This window comes from Talaromyces rugulosus, chromosome I, assembly GCF_013368755.1.
Source record: "Talaromyces rugulosus chromosome I, complete sequence".
NCBI lineage: Eukaryota > Fungi > Ascomycota > Eurotiomycetes > Eurotiales > Trichocomaceae > Talaromyces > Talaromyces rugulosus.
In genome coordinates this window covers 4,144,339-4,160,643 of record NC_049561.1, presented here as the reverse complement: position 1 = coordinate 4,160,643, position 16,305 = coordinate 4,144,339, and the positions used below count along the sequence as shown (strand labels likewise).

The following is a 16,305-nucleotide window of genomic DNA, read 5'->3' as shown; positions in this document are numbered from 1 at the left end:
AGCTCGGGATAGGGAGACTATCTATACCAAACGAACACCCCCTACTCAAGCTAAAGGGGCAATGTCATTGGTCCGGCATTTGAGGGCTAATTTTCAGCCCAGATCCTGATGCAAGGATTAATGGATGATTGACACTGAGTGGGTCCGAATAGGACCTCGGAATCCGGTGTCTGTAGTTTCGGGGCAGAACGAAACGACAACGATGAGATCACTAATCGCTTTTATATTAATATTCACACAGAAATATTTACCATTGCTTTATAGAAACTATATCAATGACACATTCTTGATCAATGCAAACCCTTGATAGGCCAGATACGACATAATTTAAATAGTCTAACATTCCGAATTATCGGAGTAGGTGTTCAAAATCCGGGTGCCGTCTCCACTCAATAGTCCATGAAGTAATTCAATGTTCATTGACATGCTTTGGCTGATCTAGTCTAGAACTTTATTGATAAAATTGATCACTTTGCGCCCCGTGGTGCTTCTGACGAATCCTAAGTAGTCGGAAAGATAACGCAAATCAAACAGTTCTTCGTTGTTCTCGAAGACCCAGAAGAGTTTTCGTAGCTCGCGTGTCAACTCTTCCTTGCTAATCGTACCTGACTCATTGTGCCGGAGCACACGTACCTCGAGAACTATGCCAGGATTATTATCTTTCTCATCATACCTGCGGATGATCTGGTACTGCAATATACCCCATGCCTCGGTTCGCATCGCTTCTTGAATAGCCGGAAATTCGAAATACTCCCCATACCAATCAAAACTTACTCTCCGATCGCGTCCGTATATCCGCGCGACTTTGTAGTGACGTGCATCCTCTAGTGACAGCTCGGCTTTTATGGATTCTGGCAAGGGGTGGAGTGAGCCAACATCGCCACACACATAACGGATGAGCGGATGGCGCATTCTTTGCAGCGATGTTTGCACAAGTAGCCCTTTTTCTCCATCAGGAAGTGGCAAAGTATCAGAAGTGCATGTACTTGGTGAGCCTTCAATAGTGAAAGGGAATATTTCCAGATGCATCAAACGCTGATCGTACACAAAGTCGGCAAATTGTTCTGTCTTCGTGGCCTCTGTCATCTTGGGTGGTGAAACAGCCCAGGGCCCAGCCTCCGCACTACCAATAACTGAAGAGAGGGCTACATCGGGAAAGACAGAGCCTAAAAAGCTGCGTTGGGCCGGGGTCATCGGTTCCGACGTATATAGCACTTTGTTGATCAGCAGTTGCTTTCTCTTGTCCTCTGGGAGAGTAGAGATGTATCGTGAGATTTGCATAATTTGACCAGCGTCACCGGCGATGGCATTCACTCGATATTCAATCAGCGTCTCGATCATCTGGTCCTGTTCCATTTGGCTACCAGCACAAAGAACCGCCGCGCCGGAACCCTCCAAAGTCTCGGCCATGAGATCCAATGCCCTGCTCACTCTATTAACTAGTTTTCTCTCTACACGTCAACATTTAAATATTACCTGTAAAGGTGTCCTGAAACATGCATTGTCATAATCCAGTCTCCCGGTCCTGTGATCCCACAATGTCTCAAGAGAGACCCAATGGCTGCACGTTGTCGACGTGTCTCCTGTGAATCCGTTGCGAAGACCATTGGAAGGCCTTTACCAGACCCCCCGCCAGTTGTGCTGATATAAGTCTCCCGTCGATAGCCATTTTGAGGATTTCGATCGGTAGTCAGTCTAGCAATCTCTTTGTATCTGGCAATTTTAGCTACGCATGTCGAAATGAAAACGGGAAATCTTACAGTGATTCTTTCCACGTCAATGGGAATGATGATAGCTTCAGATCTTCACCTGACTCTCGGTGCTTTGCCAACAAAATGGGCAAATCTTCCTTCCTCGGTGGATATTGAGTAGCAGAGTAGAAAGGATGGGCGCTGGCGACAGCCAACACATCGTTCAAGTTAAAGCCATTCATCATGCTCACATAAAACATAGATACAGGAGAAATGAGTTAGGGACTCGGGTGTGGGCGCAGCTATGTACCTTTACTAGGGTTGTCCACGGACTTGTCATACATGGTCCTAGGAATATCTAGTTCAAGAAATCAGCGATCTGAAATATCAACGAACCGCGCTATTCCTTACGAGGTTTTCCAAGCAAGGCGGAGGCTTGTACGAAATACTATGTATGTACGACCTGTACTGTGACTGCCAATCGGGAAGACATGCCTGGCCATTCACTTGCTGCGTGGCACTAGTCGGAGCTAGAATAACACTCCCCACCCCGAATAGCCCGAACTGTGGGTATTCATTAGCCTCCATTAGCCTCCATTAGCCGTACCAAGCCCCACCCGATCGATACCGCCGTATTACCATCGCGACACTAAAAATGTGGATACATACAAAGGGTAACACATAAAGGAAATACAGTCTCCAGAGTCCCACGTCCGTTTAGAAATTCTTGGACACCACCCAGGGACCAACCATGAAGAAACCAATTAATCATTTTCGAAGCGTCTGCGTTCCCTCCAGTGGCGATTATTTCTGTCACCCGGCAGAAATCGACACTGAGGCTCGTTCTGTTTTGCTTGATAGATATCATCAAGAGCTCGAGAAGTGTAGTCCTCGGGAGACCTGGGTGGGCGATGCCCACCGTAAATCAGCACCTTATCCGGTTCTCGGCAGTGAAGCCCATCAACGCCAGCTATCAGAGCTGACCGAGGCGTTGGTTCTAGCAATTACCGATATCGTGGAGCGATGGTGGTCGGACACTGAGGCTCGCTTTCCGGAGCGGATGCCAATCGACCCAGTGGAGGAAAAGCTATTGCAAGTGAGTCATGGGTCCTTAGTAGAAGTGATACTTTTACTAAACAATCCAGTGGATGCAACAACAGGGAAAGGATGTGCTGAGGCCATTCAGCCACCACCAAGGCTCTTGGAGACCGGACTTTCTGCTTGAATCCTCCGATTACCCTGAAGATACCGAGAACTATCGAATTTGCGAGATTAATGCTCGTTTCTGGGTGCATGGATTCCTCTTTACTGCATTTGGCCAACAGGCCCTTCTCAAAATGGGTATCGAGGAGCAAGGCATTAAAGGGGCCACAGACCCGAAAAAGGTTTGATTCTCGCTTTCCTTTATACTAACTCAGGTATTCTAACAGATTTAAGGTTATTTCTGGTTTGAAAACCCATTTCAATTCTTCGCTCCCCTTGCATCTTGTCAAGGGAGAGGAATATGGATTCGACATCCACCTGTTCGTTCCGTATGCACAACGTCACCTGGGAATGGATGTTAAAATAATTTCGCCAAAGAGTCTCCGGTTGGAACCCGCTGCAGCTCCAGGGGGATACAAACTTTACTGCTTGACTGAGGCAGATACCAAGCAGGCGACAATATTAAACAATGCCGGCGAGCTTTTGGAAGAAGTTTTTCAAATAGGATTGGAGCTCTACCAGCATGAGTTGATGGCTATGAGCTTCGAGATGCTTCAACAAGTCAGCCTGAGATGTTTCAACGACCTACGTACTGTATTCCTTGTTCATGACAAGCGCATGTTAGGATTGGTTCTGGAAGAGCTAGATTCACTAGTCGAGCGAAACGTTCTCTCATCACGTCAAGCTGAGAGACTTAACAAGGGACTCGTCAACACCATGATCCCCGGGTCAGAAAGATTGGAAATTTTCACGTCTAACTGCCGGACCGACTTGTCGTTGAAGGACAAGTACTTGGTCAAGCCAGTCCGCAGTGGCAAGGGAGCCGGAATCCTATTCGGTGACCAGCTGACACAGGAAGACTGGGTTACAATTCTTCAAGGGATGCGAGACCCTTTTCTGAAGCGCGGCAAAACAACCTACGTCGTTCAAAAACTCATCGATCAACGAAGGTACGACGTTCTTCTTGATGAGAATGCTGACGTTGGGAAATTTCCTCTCATCGGCACGTTTCATATCGTAAATGGCACGTTACTTGGTCTTGGGCTGTGGCGAACCGGGCCTGGTCGAATTTGTGCTTTAAGTCGTGGAGGATCTTGGCTCTGTTCCGTAACCCAACAATAGCTGACAGTCATTTTCTCCCGGTGCAAATATTGCTCGAGGTATGCTGTTTCGCCATTGGGTCCAAATCCGCCCTCCATTAGAGATACTGTCATTTTGCTACCTCGATTTAGAGACAAACCTGAAAAGGTGATTAGGCTAAATCAAATGAGCTTATAGTATAACTATATCTAATTATAGCAATCCTTGAATGTTGGTTTCTTATTGCCGTGAGACTGGAGTCTTGTGATACGGGCTAAGTACATGGATAAAAAGTCGGCTCAAACTTCATCTGTAAGTATAAAGACCAGCAGTCGAGACGGGGAACGTCCCGGCCTATGCCGATCTCATCCGCAGAATGGTATCCTGAGTATTACCGTATTGATACAGGATACACGTAGTGGGCTCGCTCATCAAGTAAGTTTACATATGTAGTACACAACTTAAAGCCGGAACCGTGCAGCAAGGGGAAATACGAGACCCACTCCTGCCTAGGTAGAAAGGCTCCGAACAACCGTGGGGAACGATCCGCTTCTGCGCATCCGTGGGACAGGGCGGGGCCTAGAATGGGGTTCAAGATAAAGTAGACATTTCCTTAGCTAGCCACAGTCATTCCGAAACTAGCGGTGTGACCATTTTGTATGAACCTGAACCTGAATACAAGTTTTAGTTGACTATCACCTTCCCTTGGCTGATACCTCCACTTTTCCACAGAGGGTACGCAGTCAAGACGCCAATATGGCGCAATGTGGCTGCGGTACATCCGAAGCTGACCCCAAAGTACGGCGGTGATATCATTTAGCATGATATTTTGGACTTTCTCCAAAGATTCAATTGCACCAATTGCATTCTGGCGGAGCACTCGATACATCAGCCGAAGCGAGGCCAATAAGATTGAACCCAGAAAATAAATCATTGAGGATGGTTACGTAACAAAGTTCGAAAATTACTTTAACAACTCCTAGATCACAAGTAACATTTCATCCAAATTTTTGCGCGTGGCCATCATGAGCGACCAAAATCACACGAAAAATGTGGCATCTTTGGCCGTCATCGACTACGAGGCTCTTGTTAACAAGGATGCCGCCGAGATACAAAAGCTAGTTCATGCTGGCCAGGCAGTAGGCATGTTCTATCTCGATCTCCGAGGCGCTCGGACGAGAGCCATCTTTGAAGATATGCCAATCATCTTTAAAACTGGCAATGAGTTCTTCAACCTCCCGCCCGATTGCGTGGAAAAGACTGAGAGCCTTCGAACAGGCATGGAGCGAGGGTGAGGACTTACTTGCTTGTCATTCAATGTAACTAACATTATTTATCATAGATATCATCCTAGTAAAACCTTCGAGGCGTACGAAGTTTGTCTACCAAGTATTTCCTGATGATAACCGGTATCTAATCTAAACACACCAGATTCCCCGGGATGAATACGAATCTGGGAAATGGGTTCTACCTTCTACATTCGAACCCCAACAAGAACGCATCACGCGTACGATGAGAGCCTTCCATGAAGCAGTGCAAACAGTCCTTACCGAGCTTTGTGCAAGCGTAGGTGTAACCATCCCTGAGCTTGTCAATGACTTCACAATTCCAAGTGACACGGCCCTCAAGCTGGTATTCAAACCTCCAATTCATGACGCTGGAAAAGTGATTAATGGGGCCCACACTGATTTCGGTCTGGCCACGCTGCTTTGGTACGATGAAGAAACCACACAGATTCCCGTCTACGATGAGCAGGGCAAGCAAACAGATGTATGGCAAACAATTCCAGTGGTAGAGGGTTCTGTCCTCATCAATGTTGCCGATGAACTGGCCGCCAGATCCAATGGTCGTTTGCACTCAACTGTGCATCGTGTGGTGGCACCGCCTGGTGCGAAAAGGGTTAGAAACGGCATTCTCTATCTCATGCGGCCGTACAGTTGATTGACACCAGAGAACTGTGTTTTATTCCGCTGAGGGGATTCGATGTGTGGAACGGGGAGCTGAATACTCTACCTGGTCTGGGTTCTTCGTGCCCCACAATTAAATACGAATAAACATAGGGTTACACTAAGCTGCAATGCGCTGTTAGTGTTGAATTTAAGTTCTGAAGAAGTGTTTTTTATGTAATTTGTTTTTTCTTTCCAACTTGTTCCAAGTTGTTCAAACCTTCGTATGATTGTTGGTTGTGATCTATCATACTAGCTTACCACTAGCATAATTTCTGTAAGTCGGTGTTGAGTATTCTTCACGCCACGGTTTCCCCATCATCACACTAAAAGCCTTTCTTCTTTTTTTCCTGGTTAGTATCGGCAGGCCTTCTAGTTGTATTTTATCGGCACAATTCATAAACCTCTTCCTACCGGTACTATCCGTATAAAAATACGCAAACTCTCTACTCCTTCCCCTGCTATATTTCACAAGATTTGAGACGGCAAGCTCAAGACACACAACCTTTCTTTAAACCAGTTTCTGTGTCATGACTCGGACAAATGTAAGTTGACTTCGGCCGCATTATGATCGTACATGGGTCACAACATGCTGATTATCTGCGTTGTAGGGCGCTTCTGTGCCTGCCTCCTATGAAGGCGAACAGCTAGCTTTCGACGCCCGAGTCGTTTCGGTTCTAGCGTCGAAATTGCCAGAGCGACTTACTCTGGAGCTTAGGACCGATGAAGGGATCACAAAAGCCAATGTTGAATCCAAATCGCTCGATGAGACGACGTGGGAGAAGTTAAAAGGACTAAATCCCGAGTCCCTCGTCCATGTCACCGGTCGCATATCTTTGTTGGGTCCCAAGGTTGTATACGGTGACAACCATGCGACTGCGAAAAAAGAAACCGCCGCTACACTCACCGTGACCGACCTGACCATAGTCGCACAGGCATGTCCGAATCTGCCCTCACTTAATACAAACGAGCTTGATCTCGGAGAACGACTCAACAATCGCATCTTAGACTTACGGAATGCAGGAAATGGAGCCATAATAAAGCTTCTTTCGCAAACGTGTCAATTGATAGTCGAATTTCTTAGCTCCAATGGATTCCACTGGATTCACACGCCACGTATAATCAGTCACACAGTTACAGGAGATGAAGAATACTTTCACCTACCTTACTTTGGAGGCGATGCGTGGCTGGCACAGAACTCTCAGTATCAAAATCAGACGGTTCTTTCCATGGATATGCAACGTATTTTTGACATCGGCCCAGCGTTCCGAGCGGAAAAAAAGTCCCGTGCCTCCGGTAGACATTTGACCGAGGTAGGTTATCTTCATTCTTACTCGATTTTTGCGTTCGGTCACTATACACCTCCTTTATTACTGTCAGCTAACCAATCTACGCTGAAGTTTACTTGTCTAGGCACGGGTATGATGTTCCAAGAAGATTACCATGAGGTAATGGACATGATGGAATCCATGCTCCTTTTCGTGTTCAGAGGGCTCCAAGAACGCAAACAATGTCGAGACCTCATTGAATCTGTCAAAAAGTACTATCCTGCCGCAAGAGAGTTTCGTATTGGCCTCGACAAGCATGGGAAGGTGCCTCGTATCTCTTTCATGCAGGCAAAGCAGTTGCTACGAGAAGAGCTTGGCATGAACGCAGATGATAATCAAGATCTCTCGTACGTTGCAAACACTCCTCAGCCGTTGGTCATTGAATGCTAATGGATTATCCCTAAACTTAGTGAAGTAGAGGAAGCTGCCCTTGGCCGTCTTTTTCGCACGTCTCCTCATCTTGGACAGACAGACGTGTTCACGATTGACCAGTACCCAGCGTTCTGTCGCCCTTTCAACTCACACCCAAGTCCGGGTTCCACGGGGCTCACGAACGCCTGGGATACTATTGTGGGCGGGCGAGAGGTCTGCTCAGGGAGTCAGCGCATCAACAGATACGAGGAGGTTAGGAGTGCAATGGCTAACGCTAATATAAGCCCGGACAGCAAGGAGTGGGGGCCATATCTATCCGCTTTCAAGGCCGGCATGCCTCTTCATGGAGGATTGGGTCTCGGGGTCAATCGGCTGCTTCAGGGATTTCTTGGCCTAGATGACGTGCGTGAAGTCACGCTGTATCCAAGAGATGCGAATAGAACAGCACCATAGTATGTTGACTCTTAGTATATCAACATGTGGCCTTTCTGTTCCTGGCCCTGCCCCTGTGGCAACTTCATAACTGGATCTTGACGTCGGTTTTATCTTATCCAAAATATGTAATGGGTGATCGCGTTACATATGTACCCAATCGATTTTAGGGGTCGACTGTTTTTTACTAGTTAAATCTAGTTTTATTTTTGCGTTATCCTTTTTTTTCCCCATCATCCATTTAGGTTTTGTTATTTTCTATAGCTGGCAGTCGGACTTATAAGTACTGATCCATAGAGCCGCGTAAAGGTGTTGGCCCATCGGTGGGAGTGTAACATTAATTCCTCCATCCCAGAGTATACTGTCACTACAGTAACCATCTAGATCCTAGCAAAACAATGCCTATAGAAAGCGACCACTCTTACCCAGCCAGTCAGCCATGTAGTCGTAAGCCGTCTTGGTCGTGTCTCCATACTGGCCCGGGTACGTCTCGCATTCCGTACATGTGTCGATGGTGTGCTGAGCACCCTCGACGAAACAAATAGACGTGTCATTGCTGCCAGAGTTCAAGTAGATTTTCTCGGCATTGAGATACTCCCAGTGTCCAGTCATACCCATGGTGAGAAGGGGCACTGTGATGCCCGGGGCAGCCTGGATTGGCACCATATGGCTGGAATTCCACTGAACCCCGGTGAAATCGGTTGCGTTGTACGCAAAATCATCAGCGACACGAATCGCATATCCACTGAGGAACTTCTTGACGCTGGTTTTTGCTGCGCCGTCTGCGTAAGAAGCAGCAGTGTCCGGGCCAAAGTTGGTCGGCACTCGTACGCTGTGTACAATTTGCGTTGTGGTGGATCCATTCTTGTGCAGCAGCGGCCATGGGTGAACTGTGCGGGAGAGGAATCGCGTATCTTGGGAAAAGAACTTGTTGTTGTTAACTCCATACCCAGCATCGACGATTTGTAAGTCTTCGTCGTCCTCAAATGTTGCGTTGCCGGCATTGATGGCTGCTAGGCGGCCCTCGGCATATGCAACGAGCCCTTGCATACGGCGTGCAACTCCCGAGTGGAATTCCTTTGTGAATTGGTCTGTATAGTTGCTTACACCCGTGGAATTGAAGCCGTTGGCAGGGTTGTATACACTTAGACTGTAATTTGTGTTCAAGCCAGATCTTTCGTCAGTGACCTCAGCACCGAGACTCAACAACATCATAGTCGACAGCCCATAGTTAGCATCAACCAGAATCACCCCATCAGCTGCAGAAAGGTTTGCCAAAGCGGACGAACATGGGTAAAGCTTTTCTGACCCATTGCATGCCGAAAGGCCATTTTCCGCTATGTTCTGGTAGGCCGCCATCATGGCACCGCCACCGCTGTGTCCCCATAACACGATCTGGTCGACTTCCGTCATATTGCGAAGGTAGTCCACGCCTTCGGACACAGAGAGCATCATGCTTTCAAAGTCAACATCCGACGCACCCATCCATTTACTAGCTCCGTTTTGAGCGCAAAAGACCGTGTATCCTCGCTGAGCCAGCTGCACACAAACAGGAAAAGAAAGGTAGTCACTTTCAGCATGCATAACGAAAACGGCGATATCTTTTGAAATGTTACGGTTGTTGTCAGCTTTAATTATATATATGTTCGAAATAAGACTGATGTAATTACCTGCTCTCGGTCCGACATTATAAGGCCGGTACAGCCCCCCGACGACAGTCTCTGTTGAGGCTAAATTCACCATCAAAGGCACTGGCAAAGTTTCGTTGAGGGCATGAGATCCACCGAGGAGCGCCGCGGCGAAAATTGCGACATGCTTTACGCTGACCATAACCGCAGTTCTCTCCTGGGGTCGGCAGAGATTGCCTAGGGTTAAATAACAACAAAGATGTATCCAAATAGCAAAACAAACGGCTATATGACATTACTATTTTATTTTTATTTTTTTAAAAAAGAAGGGCCAACTTATACTACATAGCAGACGCGTATATGCCAACAAGGTCAATGGCGCCCTACGTATCTATCATAGATGATCTACGGTAAGGTGACATAAATACAGGGTATGTATAAATTGATATTCTACCCCGTTTTTTAGGAAAGTAAGCACTAGCAATACTACCTTTCTACTGCTAGCTATAAACTTACATAAACCTAATAAGCCGTATATCATTTGTCAAGGGCTCGGATCTAGCTTCCTTCTGGTTCTTTGAGGATATAACAAAATTTGAGGGGGAAAAATTGTTTGATCTTGGTAAACAATAACGTACTGATAAAAAAAAACTTTAAATGAAACAATTTCGATTTAGATTTAAAGAAATTGTAAGAATTTCCATCACTACCGAAGTGGCGCGTAATGCTGGTTTCGCAACATCTATCAACATCAACCAAGTTACCAGATATGTTTCGCGTTCACTGAACACGCTGACGTACACTGTCGCACTACTTGACGGAACTAGTTGGACGCCTGTTGTTGGAAGCGTGATTAAGTGGATTTATACGGAGAACTAGGATTGTACTAATATTGATTACGCGTCCTACGTAGGACTCGACGGATCTGCAAGCAACAGCAATAAATTGACTGAAGACAAAAACTTATTATCTTATCAGATCCCGGGCACTATAATGGGTTGAACTTGCGATGATGACGCAGGCCAATTCCACAATGGTTACAGGCCTTGTCGATCTTCCATTGTAATCGAGCTAAACACGACCTAGATTGCGAAAACACGGAACGATTTATGGGGGCTCCCGTTTCCTCATTTTTCGGGGAAGAAGATTTAGCCGGAGCTGCGTAGTTATAGATCTCTTTTGGTTAGACCATGTTCACCTTATTTTGGGGGAAAATTATACATTCATATATAAATTCTAACTACTATAATATTCGTAAAGATTAGGTTACTATTCATCTACTGTTTTTCATGGTTTTTCTGTCGCTAGACATTGGTATCATGGCGCAGAGATTGCTCTGGTATAGTCTCTTGGTGGGCGCTGCCCAAAGCCTGAGCTCGGTAGCAAGCTCGTCATCGTCCGCTACATCACCCGTGGTTACCATTCAACACTATGGAGTTCTTCAAGGCAATCGCTCGGAGTACATAGACTCTGTGTACAACTTTAAGGGCGTTCCTTATGGTGGCGCCCCGACTGGCACATTGAGATGGAGTCATCCACCGCACCCAACGCCTTGGACAGGTATTCGCGACGCCACGGCTTTCGGCCCAGCATGTCCACAGCCAGGCGTAGACGACTACGACGAAGACTGCCTTCACCTCAACGTCTGGACTCCGGACGATGCAACTTTGAACGATGTCACGAATAGCACAACTGGAGTTGGTGTTGTGCCTACTAAGACTAGCAGCAAATATCCAGTCTATGTGTGGATATATGGCGGACGCTTTGCAGGCGGCTCGGCCAGCGACGCACTCTATGACGGGGCTGGACTTGCAAAGAAGGGCGTCGTGGTTGTTTCTATCAACTACCGTCTGGGCGCTCTCGGGTTTCTGGCCCACCCCGAGTTGAGCAGTAATTCTTCGAGTGGGACTTCTGGCAATTACGGACTCGTCGACCAACAAGCCTCGCTGCATTGGACTTACGAGAACATTGCTGCATTTGGTGGCGATCCTTCGCGAATTACCATTGGAGGTCAATCGGCCGGCGCAGGGTCAGTCCTTGATCACTTAGTCAGTCCCCTTGCTGCAGGGTTATTCAACCAGGTCATCGCAGAGAGTGGTGCAATCTATCCATCCAATCCGCTCATTGGAAGTGTGGCACAGAGTTACCGTCACCTATCAAAAGCGGAAGAGCAAGGCGTCTCGTTTCTCGAAAGCCTGAATATTAGCTCCATTGAAGAAGCCCGAGCCGCGCCAGTCTCACTGCTCTTAGCTGGTAGTTCGCAGAGCGATGTCACATATGTAGGCACAGTATTCCAGAATGACTCGATCTACATGGAGCCACCGCTCTTTCGTCCGGTCCTCGATGGTTACGTCCTCCCTGCTACTTACCAAGAATTACTCCAGTCAGGAAACCATTCGATTGTTCCGGTCTTGACTGGTAACAATAAGGATGAAAATGGAGCTTCACCGGATCCTGGTCTTGGTGTTGCAAATTATACCACCATCAATTCACAGGAATTTGGAAGCGTTGATCTGGCCAGTGAATTCTTCAAGTTATACCCGGCTGGCGCCAACTCGACCACGGCCGATGACTCTAGTAACGCTTTCTTTCGAGACCAATCTCGTGTTTCAACTTGGCTCTGGGCCAACGAATACATAGCCGGCTCAGCCCGCAATACGTCTGGGAATGGCACGTACCAGACATATACTTACTATTGGACTCATGCACCCCCAGGCCAAGACAGAGGTGCATATCACATGAGCGAGATCAACTATGCCTTTAACAACCTGTATGCAACAGACAGTCCCTGGACGGCGAAGGATTACGAGATTGCCGACATCTTGTCCGATTATTGGGTCAATTACATTAGTAAGGGGAATCCTAACGGAAAAGGCCTTGCACACTGGCCACAAAACTCCAAAAGCAATCCTGTAACAATGGAGCTGGGCGACGCTTGGGCTACGATACCAGTAGTAGATGAACAGGGGAAGGTTGATTTTATAAAGGACTGGTTCTCTAAATGGCCTGTCTACTGAGAATGTACCTATCTATCACGGGACTATACCTTATTTAGGGATGGAAAACTAGTGACGGGAAAAGAATGCTACTTCAATACCAGTTTTTAGGAGAATGTGGATACCGTTCTACAACGCTACAAAAAATATACACATACCTTACCGTTACAAAAGTCACTACATAGATAATTTTATAAGTGAAGTGACTTTTAATATATCAGCAACATATATTTACAAGAGTCAAGCCCATTGGGCCTGAGGTAAGAGCGTCTAGACTTGCGTCTAGGTAGTTTTGTGGTTCCATCAATTCGAAAAACCCAATTTCATTTTTTGCGCATATAAATTATATAGTCACGGAATGATTACAAAGTTTAATACCTATCGAAATTGATTATATTGTGGTTTTCTATTACATATATAAAAATATTGACCCTAATAAATCAGCAACGCATCATTTATGTAATAGCAATGATACAATCTGTTTGCTTATATGACTGTTACCAAACCACTCAGCGTTACAGCAACGTTGCTGAACTAGTTAACGGTATCACCGTTCCCCAAACCCCGGCATGGTTCATATGCTTGCTAATTGACCACATACATGTAGCTGATAAATGATTTTCTTGGTTACGCTTTAATGATGCCTTAGATATTTATGGACAATGAGCGTAAACATCCATCTCATGATAAGAATGAATACCAGTTAGCCATGAAATTAGAGCTAAGGTGATCGTACAATTTGGCTGCCTAGAGCGGCACTCTGCTCAGGAAAAACTTATTCAACAAAGTGATGTGGTCCTGCGTGGCAACTGGAACCTGTGCATATCCCACGGGCAACCCATTTTTATTGATTGGCGCAGGTGGTGCAAGATGGAATGTAGTCGCTCTAGAACTCTCACTTGGGGCCCAGTGTGCCAATGTGCCGTTTCCACCATAGCTACCTCCAGTATTTGGATTCGAGGTCTTGACGAAATTCGCCCAGTAACTGCTAAGCGTCTCCGCGATTTCATAGTCGACCGACTGCCAGGGCAGATCAGTTCCGTAAAGGTTATTAAATACGTACGTGATCTCCGACATATGGTGCGCTCCCTGGTCCTGTCCGGGTGGCGCATGATCCCAGTAGTACGTGTAGAAGGGCGAGGAAGCAGATTGAGCCCAGTAGTTGCCAAAGTTCCAGGAACCCACCAGAGATATGTCCCGTGCGATGAGATTTGTGTTCATGGATGCCTGCGTGGAATTGTCCGCTGGGTATGTCTCTAGAAATTGGGTGGCGAAAGAGCCATATGTGGAATTGATGGTATCGATATAATCAGCCACCGTCACATTTGCGCCGTAAGCAGCGCCAGATTCGTCCTTTGTGTTGCCGGTGATAAAGGGCACGTCGTTGGCAGGTCCCTTTTTCAGTTCTTCCCAGTACGTTTCAACAAGGGCGTAACCATCCAAAGTGCCTCTCCAGTTTTGAAATGAAGTAAAACCACTATTAGAGTTGATAGTTTCCGCGGAAACCTGGCGGAGTTCCTCCAGTGTTGTCACGTTGAGGGTGGATTTCAATTCGGCGCCCAATGCCAAGGACGTCGACATGTTGTTGTATCCTTCTGCAAGCTCAGTGGCTGCAGGGTCATGAGGATCCCGTATCCCACTCTCCGCAATGGCGCCTACGATGAGCCCCTTGGCCAGAGGGCTGTTGACCGTGTGATATACAGCGGCGCTTCCGGCAGACTGTCCGACGGTGGTGATGCGATCGGGGTCGCCGCCAAAGTCTGCAATGTTCTCATGCACCCATTTCAACGCCGCAATCTGGTCCAAGATGCCGTAACTGCCTGTCGTGATGTTTCCGGATTCCTCCCACAGCTCCGGCAATGCCAGCCAGCCATATGGGCCGGTGCGATAATTGTAGGTGATAACCACAATGTCCTTGAGCGCCAATCCGCCCCCGTCAAACATACTCCATGCACTGTTGGCACCAGCAGGATAGCTCCAGATCATCACGGGCCGCTTCTCGGCCGTTGAGTTGGCCGCAGACCAGATGTTTAGATTCAGACAGTCTTCGTCGTAGACTGTATCAGCGGCACCAGTCGGCGCAGTGCCTGCTGGACACCCCGACCCAAAGGTATCAGCTATATATGTGGTATTCCATGGAGCACGGGGTTGTGGAGGCTTCCATCGGTTCTCGCCGCCGGTGGTTGCCGCGAAAGGAATCCCTCTCCATACAGTGACACTCTCGTAGCCAGGTAGGTATGAGCAGCAGGTATCATTAAGCGCTGGAACCCCCTTTACAGAGCCGTATTTGGTTACAATGGTGTCGTTGTACAGATAAGCATTGGCACAACCCAACACGGCCTGCACCGCCCCCAGTTTAGCGACAATAGAAAACTTCATGGGTACATTCAGCAAGGGGAAAGAAAAGATAGAAATGAATGCGATACAGGTGAAAGGAAGAAACTTTGGCGTCGAAGGAATTTATATTCTCTCATTATTGGTAAGTGCAGTATTGTGACTTACGCGTCCCATGACACGACATTATTGCGTACTCTACAACCCCGGAGGAGATCGCCAGGCACAAGTTACATTTGGGTTAATCGTTTAGCCGCCAGGGGAGACAATAATTATTCCAAAACAGAAACGACCCACGAAACCAATGTGCATGGCGCTAAAGAAGTGCTAAAGCATAAGATAAAATTAATGTTGTCATTATTATTGATTGGGTAAATAAATATGATTTTAAATGCATGATGTGGTGTATAGCTACCCAATCCAACAAATTAAGTGTAACTGGTTCTGGTAGCTATAACCAGTAATTTCTTTGTACGAATATAGGATACCAATGAAAAGTTTTCTAAGGCGAACACACTTTACTCAGTACTTGTGTCAACCTGTCTCACCTCACTCACCTACGGCTTCCGCTTTCTTTCGGTGCGAACCGTCTCAATACAAATGTCGCGAATTTTTATTTACTATGGGATTCCTATGTAAATTATAAAAATTGATTCTATTATATAGTGCTCCCAATTTTGAACTATCTATGATAGAATTAATATTTATATAGCTGGTTTCTGTGTTTCCGATACCGGGTATGACTTAAATATATAGATTAAGAAGCTTTACAGACTTTGTAGGCAGTTAAGCGCTAGTATCATAGATGTATTTTAGGTTTTTGTAGAGCTTATAGTCTAGTAGATAATAATTAATGCCTACTAATCAGTGCTGGTAGAAGTAACACTCTCCATGTATGTTAGAGCACGACTTCGGTGATAATATCTAGTGATGGGGACAAGCCCTGATAACTGCCCGTTATATGCACAAAAGATGTCACGGCAAGCGCTATGAGAATCCTACCAAACTAAGTAGGTTGTTGTGATAATGCTGAGTGGATGAGATGGACTGGTCGACACATTTACCCCAAGGGAGTTGATCCTTGTAAATATATATGTCAACCTCACCCTCAGAAATATTTATTTATATCCCCCCCCCCCCCCAAAAGCCTCACTAATCATTGCACGCAGGCAGGCCTCGCTGCAAGCTCCCTCAGTACGTCGCAATCCCCTTTATGAGGCCTCACTAGCCGCCTTGCAGGCTTCTCAGGCGCGTCAAATCGGTGCGCGCTGGCCTACAGGCCACCCTGCAAGCTT

General features: G+C 46.7%; 6 protein-coding genes across 6 annotated transcripts; 3 read left to right on the top strand and 3 right to left on the bottom strand.

The window, feature by feature from the left end:
• Nucleotides 1-438: 438 nt before the first annotated feature.
• TRUGW13939_01397 (uncharacterized protein) lies at nucleotides 439-1,936 on the bottom strand (the record flags this gene model as incomplete). The annotated part of the gene is made up of 3 exons (XM_035484597.1): nucleotides 439-1,423; nucleotides 1,477-1,713; nucleotides 1,761-1,936. The coding sequence occupies 3 exons, from the start codon at nucleotides 1,934-1,936 to the stop codon at nucleotides 439-441; spliced, it is 1,398 nt and encodes a 465-aa protein (XP_035340490.1).
• Nucleotides 1,937-2,442: 506 nt separating this feature from the next.
• Nucleotides 2,443-4,016, top strand: TRUGW13939_01396 (uncharacterized protein; the record flags this gene model as incomplete). The annotated part of the gene is made up of 3 exons (XM_035484596.1): nucleotides 2,443-2,787; nucleotides 2,837-3,076; nucleotides 3,129-4,016. 3 exons carry the CDS (start codon nucleotides 2,443-2,445, stop codon nucleotides 4,014-4,016), a joined length of 1,473 nt encoding a protein of 490 aa, XP_035340489.1.
• Nucleotides 4,017-4,999: 983 nt separating this feature from the next.
• TRUGW13939_01395 (uncharacterized protein) lies at nucleotides 5,000-8,073 on the top strand (the record flags this gene model as incomplete). The annotated part of the gene is made up of 6 exons (XM_035484595.1): nucleotides 5,000-5,265; nucleotides 5,317-5,350; nucleotides 5,406-5,873; nucleotides 6,532-7,233; nucleotides 7,321-7,595; nucleotides 7,659-8,073. 6 exons carry the CDS (start codon nucleotides 5,000-5,002, stop codon nucleotides 8,071-8,073), a joined length of 2,160 nt encoding a protein of 719 aa, XP_035340488.1.
• Nucleotides 8,074-8,454: 381 nt separating this feature from the next.
• On the bottom strand, nucleotides 8,455-9,882 carry TRUGW13939_01394 (uncharacterized protein; the record flags this gene model as incomplete). Its single annotated transcript, XM_035484594.1, has 2 exons — nucleotides 8,455-9,653; nucleotides 9,723-9,882. 2 exons carry the CDS (start codon nucleotides 9,880-9,882, stop codon nucleotides 8,455-8,457), a joined length of 1,359 nt encoding a protein of 452 aa, XP_035340487.1.
• Nucleotides 9,883-10,999: 1,117 nt separating this feature from the next.
• On the top strand, nucleotides 11,000-12,697 carry TRUGW13939_01393 (uncharacterized protein; the record flags this gene model as incomplete). Its single annotated transcript, XM_035484593.1, has 1 exon — nucleotides 11,000-12,697. One exon carries the CDS (start codon nucleotides 11,000-11,002, stop codon nucleotides 12,695-12,697), a length of 1,698 nt encoding a protein of 565 aa, XP_035340486.1.
• Nucleotides 12,698-13,423: 726 nt separating this feature from the next.
• TRUGW13939_01392 (uncharacterized protein) lies at nucleotides 13,424-15,055 on the bottom strand (the record flags this gene model as incomplete). Its single annotated transcript, XM_035484592.1, has 1 exon — nucleotides 13,424-15,055. The coding sequence occupies one exon, from the start codon at nucleotides 15,053-15,055 to the stop codon at nucleotides 13,424-13,426; it is 1,632 nt and encodes a 543-aa protein (XP_035340485.1).
• Nucleotides 15,056-16,305: the final 1,250 nt, after the last annotated feature.